The sequence below is a fragment of the Entelurus aequoreus genome, linkage group LG01 (assembly GCF_033978785.1).
Source record: "Entelurus aequoreus isolate RoL-2023_Sb linkage group LG01, RoL_Eaeq_v1.1, whole genome shotgun sequence".
In the NCBI taxonomy this organism is placed as follows: Eukaryota; Metazoa; Chordata; class Actinopteri; order Syngnathiformes; family Syngnathidae; genus Entelurus; species Entelurus aequoreus.
Window position 1 is genome coordinate 30,910,242 of NC_084731.1, and position 14,273 is coordinate 30,924,514.

Sequence of the window (14,273 nt, forward strand, 5' to 3'; positions counted from 1 at the left end):
GCTATGTTTCTCTTTGTAATCTCTGACTGTCTCATTCTAGTGTCATTGGAGCCAACGTGTACAACTATATTCGCATAATTAGTGGTGCGATTAGCCTGTCGTACGTGTTTACTAGGCCTGTTGCGAGTTAGCTCCCTAAGATTAGCTTCAATGTCAGGTGCTCTGGCCCCGGGGATACACTTTATTGTGGCTGGTTTGCTAAGCTTTATGTTTCGGGTGATGGAGTCCCCTATAACTAAGGTGTGGTGCCCGGTAGACTGGGGTGTAGGACTAGCTAAAGAGCTAAATCTATTATGCGTCTCAACCGGTACACCGTAGCTTGTAGGCCGCTTAGGACTGCTACAAGCTGGGCTAGTTAGCTCGCTACAGCTAACGCTAGCAGATGTGTCCGCAACATCTAAAGTTACGACATTACTCTGCTCTAACTGGCGGACACGGCCCTCTAGCAGAGCCAACCTCTCCGTGAGTATGGTGCAAGACGCGCAGGAAGCCATTACTCACAGTGTTTTCTGTCACCGAGTGAAGTTCCTGCTGTCCTCAGGGAAGTGGTCGCGGTCTGTAGGAGTAGCTTCTTACTGACCGGCGCTGCCTTTCTCCGCGCTAGCTTAGCAGCTAGCTAGAGATAGAGCGCTACTTAGCTTTTTCGCAACAGCGAACAGACGGCGAGCCGACAATATATATTGCAACAGCATATATGGAAAAGGCTTTTTCCTGGGGAACAATTGGAGGATATAAAAGGATTGAGAGCATTCTCTCTATTCCTCAGAAGTTGTTCCAATGCAATGGGAAATCTGGCCTATATGGAAGAAATGAATGTTGTTTCTAATATGAGGACCATCATCCTAAAGCTTCCATACAAGCTCAGAGAGCAGTGGAGGAACAAGGCCTGTGACCTACAGGAGAAGCAAGGCCATCGTGCCATTTTCCCAGACCTTGTGAACTTTATTGAAAAACAAGTCAAAATACTCTCTGATCCACTGTTTGGTAACATTCAGGACCATAAGCAATCAACTGTCAAACCCTCATCCGTCCCTACGCCAAGAGTAAAGTCAAGTCCAAGAAGCAACTTTGCAACAACATTAATATCCATAGAAACTGTGGAGTCAAATGAAGGAAAAAGGAATGTGATTGTCAAATCTCACAGTTGTCTGTTCTGTAAGAAGAGTGGTCACACACTGGAGTGCTGTCCACAATTCAAGAGGAAGAAGCACAAAGAAAAAATAGACTTCTTAAAGGAAAAAGGAGTCTGTTTTGGCTGTCTGAAAATAGGACATTTAAGTCGAGACTGCAGAAATCGTCTATTATGTGAAATCTGTAAACAACAACATCCACAAATACTCCACATTGAACAGACAGAACAAACACAAACCAAATCAATTGGAACCAATGCTGTTGTCCCACCTCCCAAGCATACTTGTGGTCATATTGGGGCCGGGAACCACCCCTCCATCTACTCCATTGTACCTGTACAAGTTAAAAGCAACAAGGGAGACACAGCGTTACAAACATATGCATTTTTGGATCATGGAAGCACCTCTACATTCTGCACAGAAAAACTGATGCAAAGACTGAACATTACAGGACAAAGAACAAACATCCTTCTCAAAACCATGAATCAAGTGAAACCCGAAACCAGCTACCACATCACTGGACTGGAAATAGCCGGGATAAATATGAATGACTTAATTCAATTGCCTGATGTATTTACACACAAAACCATGCCAGTTTCACCACACAATATTCCAAAACAGCAGGATTTGAAACACTGGCCATATCTAAATCATATCACATTACCTGAAATTGACTCTGACATCGACCTCCTCATTGGCACGAATGCCTCTAAGGTACTGGAACCCTGGGAGGTGGTCAATAGCCAGGAGGACGGGCCATACGCAGTGAGGACCCTAATGGGATGGGTCATTTATGGTCCTTTAAAAGGAGATGACACCAGCAGGCATAATGGCTGCCCTGTTGCTGATGTCAATAGAATATCTATTCTAAACCTGGAAGAGTTATTAGTCAAACAGTACAACCAAGATTTCAGTGAAAGATCCAGTAAGGAAACAGAGGAAATGTCAAGAGAAGAGGAAAAGTTTCTTGATATTGTGAGTCACTCTGCAAAGATTAAAGATGAACATTACTGTTTAAACTTACCTTTTAAAGAAGAAGATCCCATCATGCCGAACAACCGTTGTATTGCAGAGCAACGCATCCAGAGCCTGAAACGCAAGTTCAACAAAAATGAAAAGTTCCATAAAGAATATACATCTTTCCTCACAGATATGATTGACAGTGGCTATGCTGAATTGGTACCAGCAGACCAGCTGAATAGAAAAGATGGAAGACTCTGGTATATTCCACATCATGGTGTGCACCACTCAAAAAAAGGAACATTAAGAGTTGTTTTTGACTGTGGTGCAGTCTTTAAAGGAACATCAGTGAACTGTGAACTACTTCAGGGTCATGATCTTACCAACTCACTTATCGGAGACCTCATCAGATTCAGACAAGAACCGGTTGCCTTGATGGCAGACATTAAAGCCATGTTCCATCAGGTTAAGGTGTCTGATAAGCATGTCGACTACCTGAGATTCTTATGGTGGCCTGACAGTGATATGCAGCAAGATCTGACTAAATATAGGATGAAGGTACATTTATTTGGAGCTGTGTCATCACCAAGTTGTGCAAATTTCGCTTTGAGGAAAACTGCTGAAGACAACCAAGCTCATTTTCCACCTGAGGTGACAGACACAGTACGCCATAACTTTTATGTAGATGACTGTTTACGTTCGATTCCCACAGAACAAGAAGCAGTACAATTAGTAAAAGATCTGACTGCTCTCTGCCAAATGGGTGGGTGTACTCTGTCCAAATGGATCAGCAACAGCCGTGCTGTATTGACATCTATTCCACAAGAGCACAGGGCTAAAGAAATCAAGGAGTTGGATTTGGACAAGGACAATCTACCGATGGAAAGAGCCCTAGGACTACACTGGTGTGTGGAAACTGATGTGTTGAAGTTCACAGTTGTTGTACCAGAAAGACCACACACTAGACGTGGCATTTTGTCTGTGGTCAGCTCTGTATACGACCCTTTAGGATTTCTAGGACCATTTACTCTGCCAGCCAAAATGATTATGCAGGAGCTCTGCAAGGAAAAGCTTGGATGGGATGAAACCATACCACACGTTTTCTCTCAACAGTGGACAGGATGGCTAGCAGATCTCAGCAAAATGAAGGAGTTTAAAGTTGACCGGTGCATGAAGCCTACACACTTTGGTCAAATCACACACTCACAGCTGCATCACTTTTCGGATGCCAGTGAGAGTGGCTACGGAACCGTCTCATATCTAAGACTGGAAAACAAAAACAAAGAAGTGCATGTTGCATTCATCATAGGAAAATCAAGAGTAGCACCATTAAAACAAATGACACTTCCCAGAATGGAGCTGGCTGCAGCTGTCCTCGCTGTCAAAGTTGACGCAATGCTGCGAAAGGATCTACAGTTAAAACTGGATAAATCATTTTTGTGGACGGATAGCACAACCGTGCTTAAATACATAAGCAACGAAACCAAACGCTTTAAAACATTTGTAGCAAACAGAGTCTCTTTTGTAAGGGATGCTACCGACATATCACAATGGAGATACGTGAGCACAAAGGAAAACCCTGCAGATGCAGCATCAAGAGGGCTGACAGCAGATCGCTTCCTAGGCTACCAAAATTGGATAAGAGGACAAGATTTTCTCTGGAAAGCAAGCCAAGAATGGCCAATCTTGCAAGTTGAATCCAAAATCTCTGTTGATGATCCAGAGATCAAACCTGGCATCACAGTAAATGCCATTGTCAAAAGTCAGTTGAACCCAACTAACTATTTCATCCACTACTTCTCATCCTGGATGAGACTGAAGATTGCAACAGCATGGCTTTTAAAAGTAAAGACCGCACTCTCGCAACTGACTAGGAAAAGAAAAGAAGTTCAAACTGCTGTGAGTAGTGTTGAAAATGATCCTGTCAAATTAAAGAAGAAGATTGAAGAGAAGATGCAAGTATTTAAAGCCACACTTCATGGACAGTGCTTATCTCCCCAAGATCTAATCCAAGCAGAGAATGCAGTCATCTCATTCAGTCAAGGTGAAAGATTTCAAGGGGAAATGTCTGTTCTACAGACTGAGAAAAATGTCAAAAGAAACAGTCATTTGTACAAATTGGATCCAGTGCTGGAGGATGGACTTCTCAGAGTAGGTGGTCGCCTGAATAGGCTAGCAATGCCTGAAGAAATCAAACATCCGATTATTCTCTCTAAGGACCTCCACATATCCACCCTACTATTATGCCACATCCATAAGCAACTCGGACATGCAGGAAGAAATTACATGCTGTCTTGTCTCCGCAAAAAATATTGGATCATCAAAGCCAATTCTGCTGCAAGAAAAGTCATAAATGACTGTATTGTGTGCAAACGACAGAGGAGTAAAGTCGGAGAGCAAAAAATGTCAGACTTACCTTTGGAAAGAATCCAACCAGACAAACCTCCATTCACGAATGTAGGAGTGGACTACTTCGGTCCTATAGAAATCAAAAGAGGACGAAGTCTTGTTAAAAGGTATTGTAGTGTGACTATCAGAAAGTAATTAGTCACTGAGAGTGGAAAGCAGGGTTCTGTCTGACACGCTGGGTCCAAGGATGCAACATGAAGTCATTACTGCTGTTTTGAGGGTGATTTATTTTCCCTTTGAGTAAAAAGACAATACATTACATTCAGATGGTTTGTGGTCCCTTTGTGGTCCTTTTGCTGTCCTTTTGCGTTCTCTTTGCGATCCCTTTGCGTTCCCTTTGCGATCCCTTTGCGTTCAACAGCAGTAACGGCACCCAGGTTCACACTCTCTCCATACAAGCCAAACAATTCACAGGGAGGTGCAGGTGTTATATATTCAGCAATCAGCCCCACACACACTCCGCCCACACACATAGCCACACCCACTATCCCAGGTGACAAGTGAGAAACAAATCCCTGCCTCTACATTCCGGCCCCTAATTATTATAACATAATAATTACTGGACAATAGTAGCAGCACGGAAATATTAAATGTAACATACATCAAATCAAAGTAGTTATAACAACAGTTCATTTTCAATGTCCTTGAACGAGCAGGTTCTTCACATATATGAAAGTGTCACTAGGCCAGAGGTTCCAGAACTTTCAGAGCCTAGACAGAGTGTGGTCTGTGTCACAAGTCATATTCAAAGTCAAGTCCTGTCAACAATTAATCCCATCAGATGTCCTCAGCTTCCTGAAGCAGACACATCTTAGTGACAGGCCTATCCAGAAAGCTTGTCCTGGTCTTGATCGTGGCTTGTCGAACAAGTCCTCTTTTATCTTTTCCTTTGGCAAGATCCAATTATCTTCAACTCTGCCTCTCTCAACTCCTCCACAGTGAGAAAAACATGGAAAGAGTCCTTGACACTCTGCAGCTCCTTGCTCAGAACATCCTTCTGCTCCCTCTCACATGTCTTTGAGTTTGACAGCAGCGCCTTGACCTCCTTCCTCTTCTGCCAGAGACTCAAGAGTCTAATTTTGAATCTTAAGACCCAACCCATCACTCTCTTCAGACGGGTCCAAGATGAAGTACAGTCAATCAATTGAGACACAGAGTCAACTTCTTCTTCGGCTGAAATAGCATTAGCAGCAATGCTCCTTGTGACCTCAGGATCATCTTGCTCTGATGGTTCTTCTGACCAGTCTGGGTTTGTAGGCCACTGGTCCTCTGATAGAAGCAGAAATTGTGGGCCACACATCCACTGTTCATCCTTGAGGAACGACTTCACTCCAAGTCCCCTGGAAGCAATATCTGCTGGATTGGACAAGGTGTTCACATATCTCCACTGAGCTGCATGAGACGCTTTAAGGATCTCCGAGACCCTGTTAGCCACAAATGTTCTAAATCTGGTGGTCTCATTCTTGATGTACTTTAGCACTGAGGTGCTATCAGTCCAAAAGACAGAGTCAAGCAATGGCATCTGCAGCTCCCTTCTCCACAATGTGTCCATACGTGATGCAACTACCGCTGCTGTTAGCTCCCGCCTGGGAATGGTAATTGGTTTTAAGGGAACCACCCTAGACTTTCCCATGACAAGGGTGCGGCACAGGTTTCCATTGGCATTGCACAACAGTAGGTAGGTAGCTGTTCCATAACCTACCTCACTTGCATCTGAAAAATGATGCAATTGGGCAGAAGCTACAGTGCCAAAGTCCACAGGCTTGAAACATCTTCTGACCTTGAAATCCTCAAGTAGATGGAGCTCCTTTATCCAATTTGTCCACTCCTGTGCAATGGGTTCAGCTACAAGATCATCCCACTCAAAGCCCCTCATACACAGATCCTGCAGGATTAGTTTGGCCTTCAGCACCACTGGCGCAAGCACTCCAAGTGGATCGTAAACGGAACTGACCACAGATAAGATCCCTAAACGGGTCAAAGGTCGACCTTGGATTGAAATCCTGAACTTGAATGCATCAGATTGCACACACCACTGCACTCCCATAACTCTCTCAACAGGAAGTGTGTCATGATCCAGATCCATCTCCTGTACATCCACTGCCCTATGCTCTTCAGGAATTGCAGCCAACACGTTTCGACTGTTACTTATCCACTTCTTTAGCTGAAAGCCACCTCTGGCACAAATGGCTTGAAGATTGTGACAGAGAGTAACAGTCTCAGACTCAGAGGGCACAGAAACAAGACAGTCATCTACATAAAAGCTGTGCATGATGGTGTCCAACACCTGCTGACTGTAGGAGTTTCTGTTATCCTCCGCACACTTTCGCAGAGCAAAGTTTGCACAGCTTGGTGACGAGGTTGCCCCAAAGAGATGCACACACATCCTGTACTCCTCCATAGGTTGCGAGAAATCCCCACCTGGCCACCAGAGAAACCTCAGCAAGTCACAGTCTTCAGCTGGCACACGCACCTGGTGATACATGGCCTCAATATCTGCCATCAAAACGATGGGTTCTTTCCTGAATCTGGCTATGACTCAGATCAATGAACTTGTAAGATCGGGTCCCTGCAGCAGCTGTGTGTTCAGTGATGTACCTTTAAATGACGCAGCACAATCAAACACCACTCTGATTTTTTTCTTTTGCGGATGGTATACACCATGATGTAGGAATATACCAAGTTTTTCCATGGTTACATGCCAGATCTTCCACAGGCACTCTTTCAGCATAACCGCAGATAATGATGTTGTGCATGAACATGGTGTAGTCCGCATGGAATAAGGCATCCCTTTGGAACCTTCTTTTCAAATTCAAGGCGCGTTGCTCTGCTAACTTGCGGTTATCAGGCATGCATACATTTCCCTTTTTTAAAGGCAAACCAATGGTGTAGTGACCATCCACCAGCTCAACAGAGCTTTTCACCATTTCCATAAACTGGCCATCTTCTCTTGAGGGACCCAGTTGCTCTTCATGGCTGCGTTCAGGGAAGTCGAGTTGAAACTGCTGCTTCCACAGTTCATCCAATTTCACCACAGAGATGCGGTTAGCAGTGATGTTGGGTTGTTCCAAGTCTGCTTCACCAAACATTGGCCCATTGACAGTCGATCCCAACATGGTCTGAACAGCGTACGGCCCTCCTTCTTCGCTTGGAATCACCTTTGTTGGTTTAAGAGCTCTTGGTGCATTTAAGCCGATCAACAGTTCAATGTCTGCATCAATTTCAGGTAGGTGTACTCCACGCAAATATGGCCATCTGACCAGATCCTGCTCCCGTGGTATGTTGCTCCTGCACACAGGCGTTTTCTTCCGTGTAAACATATCTGGCAAGTCACAGTAGAGATCACTTTCCAGACCGGCTACCTCCAGATCTGACACAATGCAACATCCTACAATCTTTTCTTGGCCCAAAGTGCGTAAGAGAATTTTAGTTCCTCTTCCTGAAACATTCAACTTGCTCATCAGACTTGATGTACAAAAGGAGCCAGAGCTGCCTTGGTCCAGAAAGGCATACGTTTCCACGACTTGGTGACCCTTTTTGGACTTGATCTTTACTCGCACGATAGAGAGCTTACAGCCATGGTCACCGGCCCCAGTGAGACCACTACTTTGCACTGTTACCACAGAGCTGCCCACCGCTGTGTTTGTACCTGCTGCAACTGATCCTTCTCTTGCTCCTTGTTCTTTGGATGAATATGAAGCATGCTAGGGTGTTTAGCTCCACATGTTTTACATGACAGTCGCTTCCTGCATTCCTTACTTATGTGCCCTATGCACAGACAGCCAAAGCAAACTCCATGTTGTTTTAAAAAAGTGATCTTGTCATTATGTGCCCTCTCTACCAATAGAGAGCACACCTCCAACGCATGTTCACCCTTGCAGTACAAGCAGGTCCTTTTGTCCAGTGGGTCTCCAACCTTTTTCACATGGGCCTTTCCATTAACTGATGTTACGGTAGTAGCAAAACTTCCTTGGTTTCGTATGTGACGCTGATAGCCATCTCTGCTGCCATTTTTGATTTGCATTGTCTTTGGAGTATCCTGTATATTTCCAAATATAGGGTCTGCTGCAATTTTAACTTGACGTTCAATAAAACTGACGGTGTCAGGGAAAGTAGCTCTTTGAGAACGGGTCTCTTGAATATCACATGCTACCGTCCTCCATTGGTCTCTCAGCTTATACGGTAACTTCTTGATCACCATCAGCATGTTCGCAGGCATGTTAAGCTCAGACATGTACTGTATGTCATCCATCGCTTTACAACATCCTCTTAAAAAGAGACCATATGCTTGAAGAGATTTTGCATCCTCTGCTTTAACCAAAGGCCATGATAGTGCTTTGTCCAAATAAGCAGAAGCAATCTTTTGCTCATTCCCAAAATGCTCTTCCAATAAAGCCTTAGCCCTTTGATATGCTCTGTCTGGAGGCATTCGCTGACAGCTTTGAACAAGCTCATGTGGTTGTCCTCTTGTGTATTGTGCCAGGAAGTGCAAGCAGTCTCCAGCGTCACCTGTCCTTTCTTCAACATTGTGCTCAAAAGATCTCATAAAGGCATGATATTGAAGAGGATTTCCATCAAACACCTGGGTCTCTCTCCTTGGCAAATAAGAGATGTTCTGTTGTCGCGCCAGTAGAGCAGAAATTTCATTTTGCCTTGCCATTATGGATAGCAAATTGTTATTGTCATTAATGACTGGCATCTGAACATGTGAATTTGTTGTAAATTGAGAAGCTGAAGCATTACTGTTCACATTAGTAGCCATTGGGAGTCCAGGCATCCTTTGCTGGATTATTTGAGATCCAACATCAACAGTGACTTTCCTTTCATTCGGCTGTGTTAAATGAGACTTAGATATACTTTGACTGTCATACACTCCATGGCCACCAGGCACAAATGAATCAGTCTCAGCATTAAGAGCAGCATGTGCTTCTTTGGCCATATAAGATTCCATACCATCTGATTTTTTGTATCTGGTGCCTTTCACACTGCTTCCTGAGACTCTTAGGACCTCCATCCTAGCCTGAGCGGCTGCAATCTCCACTTCAAGCTCAAATCTCTCTTTCCTTTTCCTTATTTCCTCCTCTTGCTGATCCAGCTCTTGCTTTTGTTTGAGCAATTTTTGACGAGCGAGAAGAGCAGCCATTTCAGCCTCTGCTTTGACACGTGAAGAGGAAATAGAAGAGTTTGAAGTTCTTGAAGTCCCAGTTTTTGATCCATGATTGTTGCTTCCAACATTTGAGATGCTGTCCTCTGGCTGAATGTCATCATGTAGTACTTCACATGTGGCCTTCTCCTCCACATTGTCATTTGGTGCATGTCCTGAGACTGGTCTCTTAGTTTCAGAAAGCCACTGTGTCATATCCTCAATAAATTCTTTGTTGTATTTATTGATGCTTGCAAACCACACTTTTTGTTTATCCTTTTTCATCTCAGGTACTATTTCCACCAATGACTCATGCAGGGAAGTTGTTTCCTTATGTAATTGCATCAAAATGTCCAGTTGAGTTTTCACCTGTGAAACATTTTCATCATTCTCCACAAGCTTCTTTAAAACAATGGTGATACATTTCATTTTATTCACTCTTACTTGGCGTTCTTTTTGAAGCTTCTCCATTTTGCACACCAAGGCCTTTTCAGTGAGAATGATTTTTCTTTTCACAGTTTCATTGAAATCAATTTCCTTTGCATTTGAACCAGCTTTTGATCCATTCACTTGTGAACCAGCTTTTGATCCACTCATCTTGACATCCAGCAATATGTGCACCACAAAAGTTCAGAGAGCATATGTCACAATCCACATTTGCATCATGAATCCACATCCAACTTTGCTGCTTTGTTTTGGCACAAATATGACTCCATACATGAATCCACTGTTGCTTCCAAATCCACACTTTATTTCAGGCTTGACCATCAGCAATAAATGCATCAAACTTCCACATCCAACATCACTCCTTTAATGTGCACAAATAAGTGATCCACTTTTCCACAGGTTAATTCAATCCCAAGCAATAATGACATCACAATGACAGCCACAGCTATCCAATGTGCAGCAGTATCCAGCATCAACTGTGTCCAGGCAAATATACTTCACAGTATGAATGAACTGAGTGTCACATACCATGGGTTGTGCTGCGCTCCTTCGTTTCATTCAGTTGCTTGAGGGGTCGAGTGGTCCAAAGTGCACAATTCCAGCGAAATATCAGAAGGTCAGTGGATCTGTAGCCAATTCTGTTGACAATGTAGTGTGACTATCAGAAAGTAATTAGTCACTGAGAGTGGAAAGCAGGGTTCTGTCTGACACGCTGGGTCCAAGGATGCAACATGAAGTCATTACTGTTTTGAGGGTGATTTATTTTCCCTTTTGAGTAAAAAGACAATACATTACATTCAGATGGTTTGTGGTCCCTTTGTGGTCCTTTTGCTGTCCTTTTGCGTTCTCTTTGCGATCCCTTTGCGTTCCCTTTGCGATCCCTTTGCGTTCAACAGAAGTAACGGCACCCAGGTTCACACTCTCTCCATACAAGCCAAACAATTCACAGGGAGGTGCAGGTGTTATATATTCAGCAATCAGCCCCACACACACTCCGCCCACACACATAGCCACACCCAAAATACCAGGTGACAAGTGAGAAACAAATCCCTGCCTCTACAGGTATGGTGTAATTTTCACCTGCATGGCAAGCAGGGCAGTACACCTGGAAGTTGCACATACACTTGGCACAGACTCCTGTATCCATGCATTAAGGAGATTCATCTGTCGAAGAGGTCAAGTTTCATCTCTGAGATCGGACAATGGTACAAACTTTGTAGGAGCGGAAAAAGAATTAAAGAAAGCATTGAACAGCTTGAATCAGGATAAAATCCAGAACGCTATGCTACAGCAAGGTATAAAGTGGAACTTTAATCCCCCTGCAGCGTCCCATCACGGTGGTGTATGGGAACGACTAATACGCATGATACGGAGTGTATTGCGCTCTGTTCTTCATCAACAAGTACTTGATGATGAAGGATTGCAAACTTTAATGTGTGAGGTTGAAGCAATCTTAAATGACCGACCCATAACCAAATCCTCTGATGACCCCGGAAGCGCTGACCCCAAACCGTCTTCTTTTGCTAAAAACCAATCCAATATTGCCACCTGGACTCTTTGTAAAGGAGGATCTGTACGTCAAACGTAGATGGAAACAAGTACAATACATGGCAGATCTCTTTTGGAAACGATGGACAAAAGAATACTTACCTTTAATCCAAGAACGTCAGCGATGGACCAGAGCCAAGAGAAGTTTTGCCCCTGGTGACATTGTGGTGGTGGTCGATTCCACTGCCCCACGAGGATCCTGGTTACTGGGGAGAATACTGGAAACTATTCCTGATGCAAAAGGTCTTGTACGCACAGTTCGACTAAAGACCAAAAACAACATGCTGGAAAGACCAATAACCAAGATATGTCTCCTCCAAAAGACGGAAATTGAAGATTAATGAAGATTCAAGATTAATGAACTATAAATGCCAACATATTTTTATTTTGAAATTATGAAAAAAAAACAAGAAAAAAAACTTGAGAAAAAGAATCATGTAAAAGTGAATTTGAATGGCTCCCTTTCAAGTAATTGTTACAGTGTAAACAATTAGGGGCCGGTGTGTAGGAGCCATTTAAGGCATCTTTATTTTTGTGTTGGCATTACTTTCTTTTGTCACTAGGTGGCGGGCATTTTGGTTGAGCAGGGCAGGGGGGAAGGCATATGTAGGAGCACAGGTGAGCCAAACAAGTAAGGACTCAGGTGTGGGAGCACAAACCGTTCTTACCAGCAGCAGACAGCAGCAGCAGACAGCAGCAAACCACAGCAGACAACAGCAACAGCAGGAGAACATCTGACACAATATCACTGCAATAATCCTTGGTATGTTTCATTCACCCTGCAAATTCGTTAATAAGTATGTATAAACTGGATTTCCGACGGGACCTCACTTCATATACAATGTTTGCTACTGCGTAGGATCACTCCCTCAAACCTGTTGAGTAATGACAATAAATTGGAACATTTGAAGGTGAAGATTGCCATTACAAACGTAACATATTATGGTAAGAGTCATTCATATAACTATAACATATAGAACATGCTATATACGTTTACCAAACAATCTGTCACTCCTAATCGCTAAATCCGATGAAATCTTATATTATTATTATATTATTTGATATTTTATGGTAATGTGTTAATACTTTCACACATAAGTCGCTCCTGAGTATAAGTCGCACCCCAGGCCAAACTTTGAAAAAAACTGCGATTTATAGTCCGAAAAATACAGTATTTGTGGGGGTTACGTTTCAAAACCCACAAGGGATGGTGCAGAATCCAAAATAAATTGTATCCTCTAATATGTGATAGTATTTATTCTATAATATGCCACTTACAGTTTTCAAATGCATTTTAAATTCAGTATTGGACATAGTCTGGACTGTATACAAATTCTTATTTTGAAAATGTAATTTTGTTTACAGATTATATGCAATCTGTTTTTGAAGTTCCCAAATTTTGAGTGTACATAAATGAAGGTGTGTGTTGCTGAGCCCGACCTGGACATAATCTGGACTGGACCTGGTTTTAAGAACCCTTTAAACAATCTAATTTCATTGACAACCAGGTCTGGTGAAGATAAGGTCCTTTTTAAAAAAAAATTCATAAAATAAAATAAGATAAATACATTAAAAACATTTTCTTGAATAAAAAAGAAAGTAAAACAATATAAAAACAGTTACATAGAAACTAGTAATTAATGAAAATGAGTAAAATTAACTGTTAAAGGTCAGTGCTATTAGTGGACCAGCAGCACGCACAATCATGTGTGCTTACGGACTGTATCCCTGCAGACTGTATTGATATATATTGAAATTAGGGACGGCGTGGCGAAGTTGGTAGAGTGGCTGTGCCAGCAATCAGATGGTTGCTGGTTACTGGGGTTCAATCCCCACCTTCTATCATCCTAGTCAAGTCCGTTGTGTCCTTGGGCAAGACACTTCACCCTTTGCCTCTGATGGCTGCTGGTTAGCGCCTTGCATGGCAGCTCCCGCCATCAGTGTGTGAATGTGTGTGTGAATGGGTGAATGTGGAAATACTGTCAAAGCGCTTTGAGTACCTTGAAGGTAGAAAAGCGCTATACAAGTATAACCCATTTATCATTATCATTTATATATAAAGTAGGAACCAGAATATTAATAACAGAAAGAAACAACCCTTTTGTGTGAATGAGTGTGAATGGGGGAGGGAGGTTTTTTGGGTTGGTGCACTAATTGTAAGTGTATCTTGTGTTTTTTATGTTGATTTAATAAAAAATAAAATTCCGTATTGTATTTCAAAAAAACGTCTTGTCAGAGCTTTTTCGTGCTGGAAAATGTTGAGTGAATTCTAACTACAGCACTCTTCTTTCCCTTCACATAGCGCCATCAAACCACTTTAAATTGAAGCTACTATAAAAAATGATTTACAATTTACAGCAGTGCAAAGGAATGCGTGAATATGCGGAGGAGCGAATGCCAAACCTCAAATATGTAGGCCTGTGATCTACTGTATTCACTGTGGAGCTCAGTTCAATGTATTATAAACATGTAATTATTCTCAGAATTATCTGAAATAAAAGTATGCAATGTTTATTTGTTGTTATGGAACCAAATAATGAAGTTATTGATAGCAATAATGTAGCAAAAAAAGTTGAATGTCATGTCATGTAATGACCAGTTGGCAGCAGTCATTGTTCGTGTCAGCGGTCACCTGG

At 42.6% G+C, this 14,273-nt stretch overlaps 1 protein-coding gene across 1 annotated transcript; it reads left to right on the forward strand.

The window, feature by feature from the left end:
• The first annotated feature begins 726 nt into the window (after window positions 1-726).
• Window positions 727-13,948, forward strand: LOC133650354 (uncharacterized). Its single transcript, XM_062047503.1, has one exon. It carries the CDS (start codon window positions 783-785, stop codon window positions 4,632-4,634), a length of 3,852 nt encoding a protein of 1,283 aa, XP_061903487.1. The 5' UTR covers window positions 727-782; the 3' UTR covers window positions 4,635-13,948.
• The last annotated feature ends 325 nt before the right edge of the window (window positions 13,949-14,273 follow it).

What these genes read in the sequence shown, in the direction of transcription:
- LOC133650354 (XM_062047503.1), top strand. Translation starts at nt 783, where the DNA reads ATGGGAAATCTGGCCTATATGGAAGAAATGAATGTTGTTTCTAATATG.